The 13,613-nt window shown below is 42.2% G+C and overlaps 1 protein-coding gene across 1 annotated transcript; it reads left to right on the forward strand.

Annotated features, from left to right (window-relative positions):
* Positions 1 to 207: 207 nt before the first annotated feature.
* Positions 208 to 5,127, forward strand: LOC143564308 (aminoaldehyde dehydrogenase 2, peroxisomal-like). The gene is made up of 14 exons (XM_077051621.1): positions 208 to 489; positions 2,129 to 2,271; positions 2,358 to 2,438; positions 2,526 to 2,674; positions 2,767 to 2,859; positions 2,957 to 3,080; positions 3,177 to 3,242; positions 3,345 to 3,411; positions 3,505 to 3,581; positions 3,669 to 3,782; positions 3,876 to 4,105; positions 4,187 to 4,247; positions 4,656 to 4,762; positions 4,849 to 5,127. Exons 1-14 carry the CDS (start codon positions 381 to 383, stop codon positions 4,940 to 4,942), a joined length of 1,515 nt encoding a protein of 504 aa, XP_076907736.1. The 5' UTR covers positions 208 to 380; the 3' UTR covers positions 4,943 to 5,127.
* Positions 5,128 to 13,613: the final 8,486 nt, after the last annotated feature.

Genomic DNA, 13,613 nt, shown 5'->3' on the forward strand with positions numbered 1-13,613 from the left:
AGACACAAACTGACACGATTCAGGTGTTATACGACCGTAATTATTTTAAAGACGTGCATACGAAATAAATTATTTTTTAAATATCAATAATAAAAAAATAAAACTGTCATGATTAAACTCCAATAAATAATTATTTTAAAAGATTGCCTACAAAAACTTAAAAAGAATCAAATCAAATCAAAACAAAACAATCCAGCAGATAAGATTCATCACATTTCACAATCCGATATTCACACGTTCTATTATACATTCCTTCTTTATATATAAACAAACTCCACACAGCTAGCTTCCACTAAACCACTACACACTCGATCATCAATCAATCAAAACGACACCGTTACTATCCCGACGATCGAAGCTGCATACACTGTGCGTCAGTTATGGCGATCTCAATACCGTCACGGCAGTTATTCATCGACGGAGAATGGAGAGAACCTGTAAGGAAGAATCGCATACCTGTCATCAATCCTGCAACCGAACAGATCGTAGGTATATATATTTATATCTATATCTATATCTATATCTATACTTTCACATTCTTCAATTACTTATGTGTGTTATTTGTATTTATTTGCCCTATTTTATACACTTTCAAGTTCCGATTGAATTACGAGTTGGACACGTGTACTGATTAACTGACTTTTGTGTAACGGATTCAGTTTCTTAGGTTAAGTTGTTGATCATTAGGTCTCTAGGTTAAGATCTGTATTTGTTTGTTTATTATATTTCGTGATGGACTGATGACAATTGATCGATGTTAATTTGTGTAAATTGCTGTTCTGTTTATGATTGAATTGATTTTAGAAGGTAGTTTGTTGTGAAAATCAGATAATCTGGTTATGTAATCTAACGTAACATCTAGTGTGGATTAGATCATCCAGAGCTTATTTTGAGCCTAAAAGCTAGAAATGACATTAGAAACAATTTTGCATCATCAGTCGTGATTAACTGACTTTAATGTGAGAGATTCAATTTGTTATGTTAGGTTAAGTTGTGGGTAATTAGGTCTGTAGTTTAAGATCTCTATTTGTTTATTATATTTCATGATGGACTGATGACACTGAATCAATGTTAATTTGTGTAGTTTACTGTTATGTTTATGAAGTTTGGAGGTAGATTGTTGTGAAAATCATATAATTGTTTTTGATTAATTTAGTATCTAGTGTAGTGGATCAGCTTTGTTGTAGCAAGTCTGGATTAGAATCTTAGATCATCCGGAGCTTAAATTGAGTGTAAAAGTTAGATAATGACATTAGAAACAATTTTGTATCATCATTTGTGACTAACCGATGATTAACCGACTTTAATGTGAGAGATTCAATTTGTTAGGTTAAGTTGTTGATAATTAGGTCTGTATTCGAAGATTGTTTGTATAAGATCTGTATTTGTTAATTGTCTTTCATGACGGACTGATAACACTGGATCGATGTTAATTTGTGTAGTTTACTCTTCTGTTTATGAATTTTTAAGTGATTTTGAAGGCAGATTGTTGTGAAAATCGTATAGTTGTTTTGTTTAATTTAGCATCTAGTGTAGTGGACCAGCTTGCTTGCTTGCAGCAACTCTGGATTAGATCGTTCGGAGCTTATTTTGAGCATAAAAGTTAGATAGTATTAGAATCAACTATATAGCTCTTCAAGTCTGTCATCTTTCTATGTGTGTGCCGTAGGGGTGAAAACGACCGAGCCGCTCGTGAAAAGGCTCGATAGAGCCATGCTCGAGCTTGTAAAGCCACTCACGACCCGAGATCAAGCTTTAGAAATAGAGATCGAAACGAGCCGAGCTCAAGCTCTGTGTAATTTAAACGGGCTTGACTTGGCTCGTTTGCACCCCTATTGTGTCGTGTGTGTTATACTGTTTTTGCAATTCTTTCAGATCAAATGAAGGTTGCATTACTTAGATCGTTTGTATTATTGTTAACCTCATGTGTGGATTATGCAATCTGCTGCCTGACGAAAGGGGGTGGCGGTGCAGCTTGTTGCCCGCTTATCCACCTCTTTATTGTAATTGGATCCTTTCATTTTATATATTAAATATTGTTAAAAAATCTATTATTATTATTAGTATTAATCTGTTCATGTCTTGATTTGCTTACATCGCTTACACTTGTTGAAAAATCTGGTTGCAGGGGATATCCCGGCAGCTACCTCTGAGGATGTTGATATTGCTGTGAAAGCAGCACGTAGAGCTCTTAGACGCAATGGTGGAAAAGAATGGGCAACAGCTTCTGGGGCTCATCGTGCAAAGTATCTTCGTGCCATTGCTGCGAAGGTGAGGATTTGTTGGATGATATCTTAAATTGAATGTGGTCTGTTTTTTTTATTTTTATTAATGCTTAAGTTTTCATTCATGTGCAGATAATTGAGAAAAAAGCTGAATTAGCTAAACTTGAAGCCATTGATTGTGGAAAACCACTTGATGAAGCAGCATGGGATATGGTATGTCCATTGCATATAATCACGTTCCTATATTTTCTTAACTAAGCAATAAGCATACAACCAGCTAATGTATGTATCGTTATTCAGGATGATGTTGCTGGATGTTTAGAATATAATGCTGAACTTGCTGAAGCTTTGGATGCAAAACAAAATGCACCTGTTAATCTTCCAATGGATACCTTTAAATGCCGTGTCATTAGGGAACCTATTGGTGTTGTTGGGCTGATTACTCCATGGTACTCTTTATGTTTTTGTAATATAGTTTTCTATTTTGTACATTATTATAATAAGTAAATTTTCTTATAGTCTGTTATGTTTGTTTCTATAGGAATTACCCTTTGCTAATGGCTACTTGGAAAGTTGCATCTTCATTGGCTGCTGGGTGTGCTGCAATACTTAAGCCATCAGAATTGGCATCTGTGTAAGTTCTAATTTTATCATTTTCTATTGTTATTGTTTGCAACTTTGCATATTGGTTATGTTATTCTTATATTTTATCATCTGTTGTTTAATTCCAGCACATGCCTGGAATTAGGTGAAGTATGCAGGGAGGTGGGGCTACCTCCTGGTATTCTCAATATCCTGACTGGATTAGGTCCAGAAGCAGGCGCTCCATTGGCTTCTCACCCTGATGTTGACAAGGTTCAGCAAACTGAAAACATATATTTTTCAGTTTAACATATTTCGTGCTTTTATAATCGAAACCAACATTCAGACGATGGTGTGTATCTTAAACAGATTGCATTCACTGGAAGCAGTGCTACGGGCAGCAAGATTATGACAGCTGCTGCTCAAAATGTTAAGGTAATTCCTATTAATAATAAAAGTACCATGATAAATTTGGAGTTTGAGGTTAACTGTGAACTAAATTCTCTTACATCTTGCGTGTGCTATTTTGTTTGACAGCCTGTGACACTTGAGCTTGGTGGCAAGAGTCCAATAGTTGTGTTTGATGATGTTGACATTGATAACGGTTTGTTTAACTGTTTTGTACATCATTAGCTTTGACTATCTATACCATATGGAGTACATAATTACATTTTTGCCTTCTGTTTATAATACACAGCTGTGGAGTGGGCACTTTTTGGTTGCTTCTGGACTAATGGACAGATCTGCAGTGCAACTTCGCGGCTTATACTACATGTAATATAATATTCGTTTCGTATATGCCCTGATAGTTTTTTTGGATTATGATAATGATTACATAATATATTTATTTTGATATTTCAGGAAAGAATTGCTAAAGAGTTTTTAGACAAGCTTGTAAAGTGGGCTAAGAACATCAAGATTTCTGATCCATTAGAGGAAGGTTGTAGGCTTGGGCCCGTGGTTAGTGGTGCACAGGTAAAAAAAATAAAGAAAAAACATTTCCATGTCATTTACAGCAGAAATTGGATTTAACAATATGATCGGTTTCTAAATTATTACCTAATTCAGTACGAGAAGGTGTTGAAGTTCGTTGAAACAGCCAAAAGAGAAGGTGCTACTATTTTACATGGAGGGAAACGTCCTCAGCATTTGAAAAAAGGGTTTTATATCGAGCCTGCCATCATTACTGATGTTACCACTTCCATGCAAATCTGGAGAGAGGAAGTTTTTGGACCAGTTTTGTGTGTTAAAACATTTTCAACAGAGCAAGAAGCAATTGAATTAGCAAATGACACCCAGTGAGTTATAGTTTATTTCACTAAGAAGTTTTCAATATTATTTTCCCTTCAATTATTTTGTTGCTTATGCTATTTAAACAGCTATGGATTGGGCTCTGCTGTTATATCCAATGATTTGGTGCGGTGTGATCGTTTAACAAAGGTATTGAAAGTTTTTAATTAGAAGAAAACACGTGTTACATTTGATTAGTGACTAGGGGTTACATTCGTGTCAGTTTAGCAGGTTGTATTTATTCATGTCCAAAACATCAATCATAACGTAGATAAACTTAAAATTGGTTACCCGAACACGACCTTTTAACCCATTATCTAAACGAGTGAAACATGTTGGTAGGTTGTGAATGGGTTTTAATCAGGTTGTAAACGTGTTAAACAAATTGTAATAAAGTGGTTAAATGAGTGATAAACATGTTGATGGATCATCCCAAACATGGCCCGTTTAATTAAACAAGTTAAACAGGCCTGCTTATTAACATATTAGATGTGATATGGCGACCGAAGTTTGATTATTTTCTGTGTCTGAGCTGAACATTTGCTTCATTTTGTGTAGGCATTTGAGGCGGGTATTGTGTGGGTCAACTGTTCACAGCCATGCTTCTCTCAAGCTCCATGGGGTGGGAAAAAACGTAGCGGTTTCGGTCGTGAACTTGGAGAATGGTAAGAGATTAATTTTATAAAATCTTTATTTGTATATTATATTATTTGTATATTATACTTTATATATTTGTTTCGTATGTTTTCAGGGGACTCGAGAATTACTTGAGTGTGAAGCAGGTGACGCGATATCTCTCTAAGGAGCCTTGGGGCTGGTATACACCTCCTGCTTCTAAGCTTTAAGCCAATGTGCCGTGTTTTCTTGTATTGGTTAAGTATGTCAAAACTCCCTAAATGCAAATTTAATAAGAAATAAGACTTAGAAATAGTCTAGTGAGAGATGCTTAATCATGGGTTGAATTCTTGAACCAAAGTTTATGTTTTGGTTCAACCGCAATCAATTGCAGTTGACAAAGTTGCTAAAGTAGTTAATTTCTTCTTCCAAACTGTCCATAGCTTAATCGCCGTGATTGCTTCTTCTTGTGTCAGTGTTAATCACTAATGTGTCTTACTAGTTGACATAGTCACATCCTCACTTCTTTTGCTTTTATCGAATCTTGATTTCTGATCATGAATATGGTACATATTGCATATTCACGAGTCGAGCCCGAGTCGAGCCAAGGTGGTTTTGAGCTCAAGCTTGAAATTAAACGAGGCAGCTTAGCTAGGCTTAAACTCGATTTTGAAGTTAAACGAGCCTAAGATCGATCCAACGAGCTGAGCCATGATCGATTTTGGCTCGGTTACAAAAATGAGTTGACTAAGCACAAGTTGTTTCAAATCAAGTTTTTTTAGATAGTTATAAATCAGTTTTGAGAGTATATGTTGTTTCGACTTGCAACATTTAAGACATACTTTAAATTTACTTGGAAACAAAAAGAAAAGCAAACATTTGTTCCACAAAAAAAAACTATCTCAAAACATTTGTTCCCTTAACTATAAGACATAAGTAATGAAGTCACAACCTCTCTGTCTTTGTTGATAAAAAAGGTTAACACCTCAAAGCTGGTCAAACAAATTACCAATGTGTGTGGGGCAGGGCACCTGTATTTAAATGGTTGTGTGATTCAACACTTTGTGGTCTGTTACAAGCAAGCCTTAAGTTGAATTTTGTTTCACACTGCCAAATAGAAATGAGTTGCTTGTAAGTTGTAATACCCACCAAAATTATGGTATTGTTTGCTTCACCTAATATGATTTTGTTGTTGACCCAAACAAGAACTACACGTAATTGTGGTACCTTCACACGTAGGATCCTATGCTTGTGGCCTGTGTTTGGTTAGACTTCCCATTTATTTAACTTGGGAGTGTAAAATTACTCAAGACCAACTAGCTAAAAACTAGAATCGAGTCGAGCTAAAACAAACTCGAGCATACAAATATGCTCGTTTAATAAACAAACATGAACTTCACTTGTCAAACGCCTGTTATGTATAATTTTATAAAATGTATATATTTTTACATAAATTTACTCTAATATATGTTTTTATTAAATAAAAAAGTTATAATTATAAATATAGATAAAAGATAGAATACAATAATTGTTTAACGTACATTAGGTTCAAAAATACCTATATTCATAAAAATTGATCCATGAAATTGCATCACATGATCTAAAATGGTCAATGACTCAATATATATCCAATTAATCATCAGTTCACCGAAAAACATATTTGAATCGAGAATTGATCAATTATGGGTTTTTGAGCGTAATTACGAAAAACATATATAGATTTGAGCGTAATGGCTTTGAGCGTGATTCGCGTACCTATTATACGTTAAACGATTATTGTACGATAACTGTACCCTAAATAATAAACATTAAAAAAACTTTTAGTATTAAATATAATAATCAATAAATTATAAACAAACCGATCTCGAACTTGAAAACTACAGAGCTTGAAACGAGTCATCTTTTACAAAAAAGTCGAGTTCAAGATCACCTCTAATTTAACAACGTATCTCACATTGTTAGATATAAATTAATCTACACACAATTCACATTACATGATACATTGATAATGATACAGAAACAAAATGATTTAGTAGTTAAAAGGTGAAAGGAGTTAAAGTGAATAAAAAGAATAGAGTAGGTAGTTAGCACTTAATCAAAAGCTTTTGCAATGATTACAAATTTGGCATAATCTTAATCCTGATGATGTCACCTCACCTCACATTCAGCAAAGACAGATAATAAAATAGTACTGAAGAGGTAGGTCCCAGCAGAGCCCAGTTGGACCCGCAGGACTCACCTTGAAAAGAGATGTCTGCGCAGAAACCAACTGGATCCGCAGGACCCACCATGCTCAGAGACGTGACGTCCTTACGCGCAGTACGCAAGCTGTTCCGGCAGCAAATGCCTCCTAATGGTGAAGTACTCCGCCTGTTCCCGCAGCTGCGGATACAAGCCATCAGGGGAGGCCACCCGCGCAGCAGGGCTACACGCACAAGGCACTTAGCTCTCAATAATTCAGTTGTCACCTGAAGGAATGAGCAAAGCCGGGAACAATCCCGCACAAAGGCGGGAGGGGGAATACTCCCGCCCAAATAAGCCAGTCCGTACGATACTGGATGATCTTTTGTACTGTACCTGACGAGGTATGGGCAAAAGATCTGACCAGAGATACGACAGCTCATTGACAACAGTATGGCGAGCAGCATGCTCTTGTACTGTATGTCACTATTAGCCGCAACCTACTCACCAACTCCTGTCATACCACGTGCATAGCCGGCAGTTGGTGAAAAAGGAATAGTACGCAGCAGGCCTGGTCACTGTCAGCCGCTGCCTACCCACCAACTGCCAGCATGGCGTGTGCGTAGGCCACAGTTGGTAGAACAGGAATACTATTCAGCCGGCTATACCCTCTTGGAAACCTACCTTCGGCTATAAATACCCCAAATGGTATGATCATCTCATCTTATCTTGTATCTTACATCTTATACCTGATATCTGCTCTAGCAATCTCTTAATATACATTTATATTCAAGAGCAATCTAGTCTGATTCTCACGCCGGAGGGTGGTCACAAGGAGGTACCCCCCCCCTTCTCAGTGACGAGCTCACGGTGTCTGTTTTGCAGGTTATCAGAAGAACCATCTTTGCCGGGTCTAACCCCTCGTGGGAAACATCTATTTAACCCCCAGATTATCCGTAATCTGCCCGGGGACGATTAGTGTTTCTTCATTGGCGCCATCCGTGCATAAAAGCTAGAACTTCATTTCTTTTCAGTTTTTTCAAACTTCTGGAAAGATGGTTAAAGAAACTCCGGTAACCACAACCCCAGCTACTCAGGGGGATACCGGCGACTACACAGTTTTTACGAACACTACCCCGGTTACCCAAGCCTGGGCAAGCGCAGTAAATTTTACGAACACTACCCCAGTTACCCAAGCTGGGGCAAGTGCAGTAAATAATCGCTCACTGGGATTCACCGATACCCAGTTAGAGAGACAACGAACGAGGCTCCCCCGCCAAACACTCGATGAAGTTAAAGCGTGGGCGGAAGCACGTCAAAAAGAATTCCAAGCCAAGTTGGATGAACGCTTACGTTCACTCCAACAGACTGAGGAATTCGGAGAGTACTGGGACAATGATTCGGAGGAATCCGATAGTGACGCAAACCCTCGTCATAGGGCGAAAGGGAAGCGTAAGGAAACGGATTCCCAACCGAGAAGGCGTTTTGGAGAAACCTTCAAACCAAAAAACGCAGGTGGAAACCCACGTGACTTCTCCAAAACATTTACACCAACTGCTGCAAAGGCGGGAACGTCCAAATTTGCAAGGGACATTGCGGAAGCAATCGTCCCGAAAAGTGCCAAACAGATGTCCAACATCGGCACTTACGATGGTATATCTGATCCAGACGATCATTTGAACAGGTTCATAGCGGGGGCAACCGTCAGTAGTTGAACGGAACCTACGTGGTGTTACATGTTCCAAATGACGCTTGTTGGGGCAGCTAGAGCGTGGTTCGATCGTCTACCGGTCCACCACATCTACGATTGGGAAGACTTCCAGCAAAAATTTAGCCAACACTTCAGCCAACAAAGAAAGTATACCGAAGAGCAATGGACAATCCTCAAATGCATTCGAGAGGAAGATGAATCTTTGCCAGACTTCATCACTCGCTTCAACTCAAAGAAGCTAAGTCTGGGTAATATTAGCGAAGATCTTGTTCGCGCTGCTTTTATCCAGGGCGCGAACGACCCAGAGCTCATCCGCACCTTAACGGGTAAAGATGGCATGCCATCCACATGGGATGCCATCATGACAGCAGCTAAACGCTTTGCGGAAACGGAGAAGCAACTGGGTAGAGATCTCCCCCAGAGCACAAACCTCTACACCCAGAAAACAAGAGAAGACAACGTCCTTACCGCCCGACTAAACAAAAAGCGGAAGCTAGGCATTTGGCAGTCAAGGGTAAACTTTGACACCTCATCCGGCTTGCAACATCGGTTAGGCGGAAGGGATAACGTACAGTCGAACCAGAACTCCAGATGGACGCCACTCACCAAAAGCGTCACCGAGATATTCGCCACTGAGGAGCTCCCATGGCCAAAGGCTCCAATAATCCGACATCGTCACAATGCTGATCGGAGCAAATACTGTGACTTTCACAGGACAAAAGGCCACAACACTGAAGAATGCACAGACGTAAAGGACATCGTCGAAGCATTTGTCAGAGATGGGACGCTCGCACACCTCGTGGCGTAACGAACGCTGAGCAGGCTGATGCGTGTAGAACCCCAGCTGGGGGAAACACGAATAAAATTGCAGCTTCAATGCCGGAGACTACATACTGCGTAAACAACGAGATCCCGAACCGGGTGCATATCGGCTCGATGGCACTCCCATCCCAACATGGAAGGGAGCTCAATTACACAGTTTGCATGAAGATCAATTCCAAATTTGTAAAGAAAAGGCCCAGAGCCACTTCTAATGGAAATGATTCTCCTTAGAACATCGACGCTGATGATTTTACATTTATAATTATGAACTTTCCACACAAATATGCCTGTTTTCACCGCATAATTACGTGGAAAGTCGTTGCGTGGGGAAGGCGGCAAAACCCGCATAAACCCAAAAGACGGTAAACCTTCACGCAGGTCAGTTAAAGGTAAAGTTCAGTCATCCCACTAAATGAAAGTGCCGGTCTATCCGCACGAATCATGATAAAGGAAACTGAACACAACCTATTAACAACCGCGCGTCGAACGGTTAATTTATTCAACACTGATGCCGGTACTCACCACATAATTATGTAGTAAGTCGTTGCGTGGGGAAGGCGGCAAAACCCGCATAAACCCAAAAAACGGTAAACCTTCACGCAGGTCAGTCATAGGTAACCTTTGGTCATCCCACTAAATGAAAGTGCCGGTCCTAACCGCACAAATCATGAGAGGAAACCGAACCTATTGACAACCGCGCGTCGAGCGGTTAACTTACTCAAAATACTTTAGAAAATTTCGAACAAAAGGATGAGGAAAACCTCCACGCAGGTTAGATATAGGTAAAGTTTAGCCATCCTACTAAGTGCAAGTGACGGTCTTACCCGCACAATCACGAACGAGGAAGCAAAACTTCGACCTATTATCTACCACGTTCAAAGGTTAACTTATTCTAAACACTTAGAAAATTTCAAAGGAAAAGATGAGGAAAACTTCCACGCAGGTCAAATATAGGTAAAGTTTAGCCATCCTACTAAGTGCAAGTGACGGTCTTATCCGCACAATCATGAAAGAGGACGCAAAACTTTAACTTATTATCTACCACGTTGAAAAGTTAAATTATCTAAGTACTAAAGAAATTGCTAAGTTAAATCAGAATATGCGTGAAATAAACAAGGCAAATGATTGGCAAATAATCTTTATTCCATCGAAATTCAATTATTACAAAGATTGCTGGGTACATACCCGCATACAAAAGAAGCTATACAAAAATAAAAATCTACTCTAATGGTGGAAAGGGATCTTCAAGATCAAGCCTCAGGACCACTACCACTTGGACCCGCACCATCCGTAGAGTATGGCGGTTCAAGGAAAGCTTTAAGGATAGCTAGCCCATCATCAGCAGCGGCAACTTCGTTTACCTTCTCCACCACCGGATGCGGGAAGGCGGCATACTGATTCACTGCTTGGTCATATACAGCTTCAGTATCCACATCAAATAAAGGGAAGTTGGAAGTCGGGATGCCTTTCTCAACGAACCCTAGACCAAGCAGGAAGCCGGCCTTTTCCCCATCCTCATGAGAAGCGTTGAGGGCTGCGCTCATAGCATCGTCATAAGACGTCTCCGTGAAGACCCGATGCACAACCTACAAAGAAGAGAAAATACAAGTATCAAAACCTTTTCTATTCACAAAGAAGCGTAAAGACATTATGAAGTTAAGCTTACCTGAGACAACGCTTCTCGAAGAAGCCATTCCTTGGCAACCAGAGCTTCTTGGAGGGCAGCTTGAGCTTGGTTACGGGCGCGTTCGGCTTCACTTTGGTTGAGGTTGGCAAGCAACACTTCTTTAGCCGCAGCCTCTTCAACGCCCTTTAGCTTCCGCTCAGTCTGGTCAAGCACCCCCCTCTGGTCCAAGATCTCTTGGAGCTTCTTCGCGTCTTTCATCGCCAAGGCATCATGAGCCTGTTGGAGCGCCTCTAATTTAGCTTTAAGTTCCTCATTCTCGAGGCGTAGAGGCTCAGCAACAGCTTCAGCCTTGGTGGCCCTTTCAGTTGCGTTCCGAGCAGTTTCCTTAGCCAGCCGAAGCTGTTCGTTAACAGCTTGGGCAGCCTTGGAACGGGCCTCGAGACGGGCCTGAACTTCAACTTCAAGGGCCTTGAACGCCTTATCCTTCTCCGCAACAGCCGCGGAGAGCCTCCTATTCTCCTCCCGGACAGCCCGCGCCTGAGCTACTTCTTGAATGCGAGCTGCTTTTAACTTGTCGTTTTCACGACAAAGCAGCTCGACGCGCGGCTGCATTCGGGCCAGGAGAACCCGAAGCTCATTGGTTAGCCTACCATTCTGGTAGCTAGCCATGGCTTCCCCCAACGCACCACTGGGAGCTGCGTGACGAGCCCACTCCACGCACTCCACAGGTGTGCGAAGGGTTGTTCCTCGGCGGATGTTCCATCGTGGAACATACACTTCATTGGAATCCGACACTGCAAGAAACAAAAAGCAGTTAGGAAAAGATGATATATATAAAAAAAAAAAAAAAAAGAGGCCAAAAGAACCCTACGCACCTGTAGGGTCAACAACAGGCCGATAGCCGCCAAACCCATCACCTGAACCCAAGGGAAATCCGTCCAAGAGGTCAGGTAGATGGGAAGGAGGCAGAGGTTGGCGAGAAGCCCCATGCATACCTGAAGGATCGGCCGTCGTTGCCGATGACGGAGGAGGCATGGTGAAGGCCGCCGCGGGAGTAGAAACCAACGGAGGTGAACTCACTGTAGGTGAACTCACAACCGTGGTCGCCGCGGCGGAGTCCGCAGAAAAAGTAACCGCCGGCTCAGTGAAAGATGCGGTAAATATGGCACTGACAGCCGGCGGTGATGTCATCACAGCTGGAACAGTTGGCTCAACGGAGTGAGCAACTGAACCAGCGGAAGCAGGCGCAGCCGCCTGGGTCGTCGCCTCAGGTAGGCTGACCAAGCCTACCGTCATGGGTCCGGAGGTACTCCTCCCCGCTCCACCCTGGAATGCGGTAGCATCCACGCCTGCACAAAGAAGATAAGTATTAATGATGGAAAGCTATGAAGTTAAAAATAAAGTTTGTACTTACGGGTTTTCTTGAGCCTAAAAGTGCGGACAGGCGGGGATGAACCCGATGGAGCCGGCCTCTTCACGCCGCTCACCGTTGTCATCCTGGGCTCTCCGGAGGTGACAGTCGTCGCAGCCTCCGGAGCAGTGGTCTTATCACCACCGGGGTTCCCCGCCACCTCCTCGCTCTCGGTCTCTGAATCAGACAGAGGCACCGGATCGGCAGTGGAGGCCACCTTCGCCTTCCCCTTCCCGCCGGCAGCCTTCTTCTTCCGCACCAACGGAGGACCATCTGCGGATTCCTCATCAGAACATAAGATTAGAGGAATTCCAGCAGAGGTTTCAGCATTGAGGGGTCGATGGTTGAATAACGCCTTACCTGGCCGCCTGGCGCTCAGGATCTCGTGGCCTGGCGGGTAGACCTCCACGAACCGATCCGCCGTCTGTTCAAGGATGGGCAACTCGTTCTCATCTAGAGCACGAGTACCCATCCGAGCGGGACTGTCAGCCTCCCGCGGATACAGGAGCGACTGCAAGTCGTTCCCCTCTGAAATAAAAGAAAAGCAGTTAGAAGACACACCTATATAAACAAAGTAAACAGAGCATACCGTAAGGAACAGAGTTCAAACCGTATTCGAGGACGATCGGGATCTTTTGCGCCTCCGCATCCTTCCACACCCGGCTCATCCCGAGCATCACCATCCCGGACTCCGCAAAGCGGTAAACCGGAGATTGGACTCGGGATATCTTCAAGAACCATTCCGCCTCCTGGTAGTTGGAGGCGTGGAGGCTGGGGAGTGCTTGCCCATTCTTGAACTTCATGGCAAGGGGGATGGCGCGAGCGGAGATAAAAAAAGAACTCCCGCTTCCATGAGCGAAGACTGCGCTCGGTTGCGCAAATCTTCAAACCCTTGATCCGGGTTATCAGAGTATACCACCCCTGGATGCACCTCCAAGAGTAGAAGGTCATCAGGCGGTCGACGAAGGGCTCAATGCCCAGAATCCGGCACACCCACTCGAAGTGGCGAATCTTCGCGATCGCCATCGGGTGCACCTCGGTCAGGTGTACACCGTGCCTCTATAAGACACGGTACACAAACTTTGTCAAAGGGAACCTAAGATTCCCATAGACAAAGAATGCAGCATATACCCCGATCTTGTCTCTGGG

Source organism: Bidens hawaiensis, unplaced genomic scaffold, assembly GCF_021521415.1.
Source record: "Bidens hawaiensis isolate Kalapana, Puna unplaced genomic scaffold, B.hawaiensis_p1.1 tig00021984_1, whole genome shotgun sequence".
Taxonomy (NCBI): Eukaryota; Viridiplantae; Streptophyta; class Magnoliopsida; order Asterales; family Asteraceae; genus Bidens; species Bidens hawaiensis.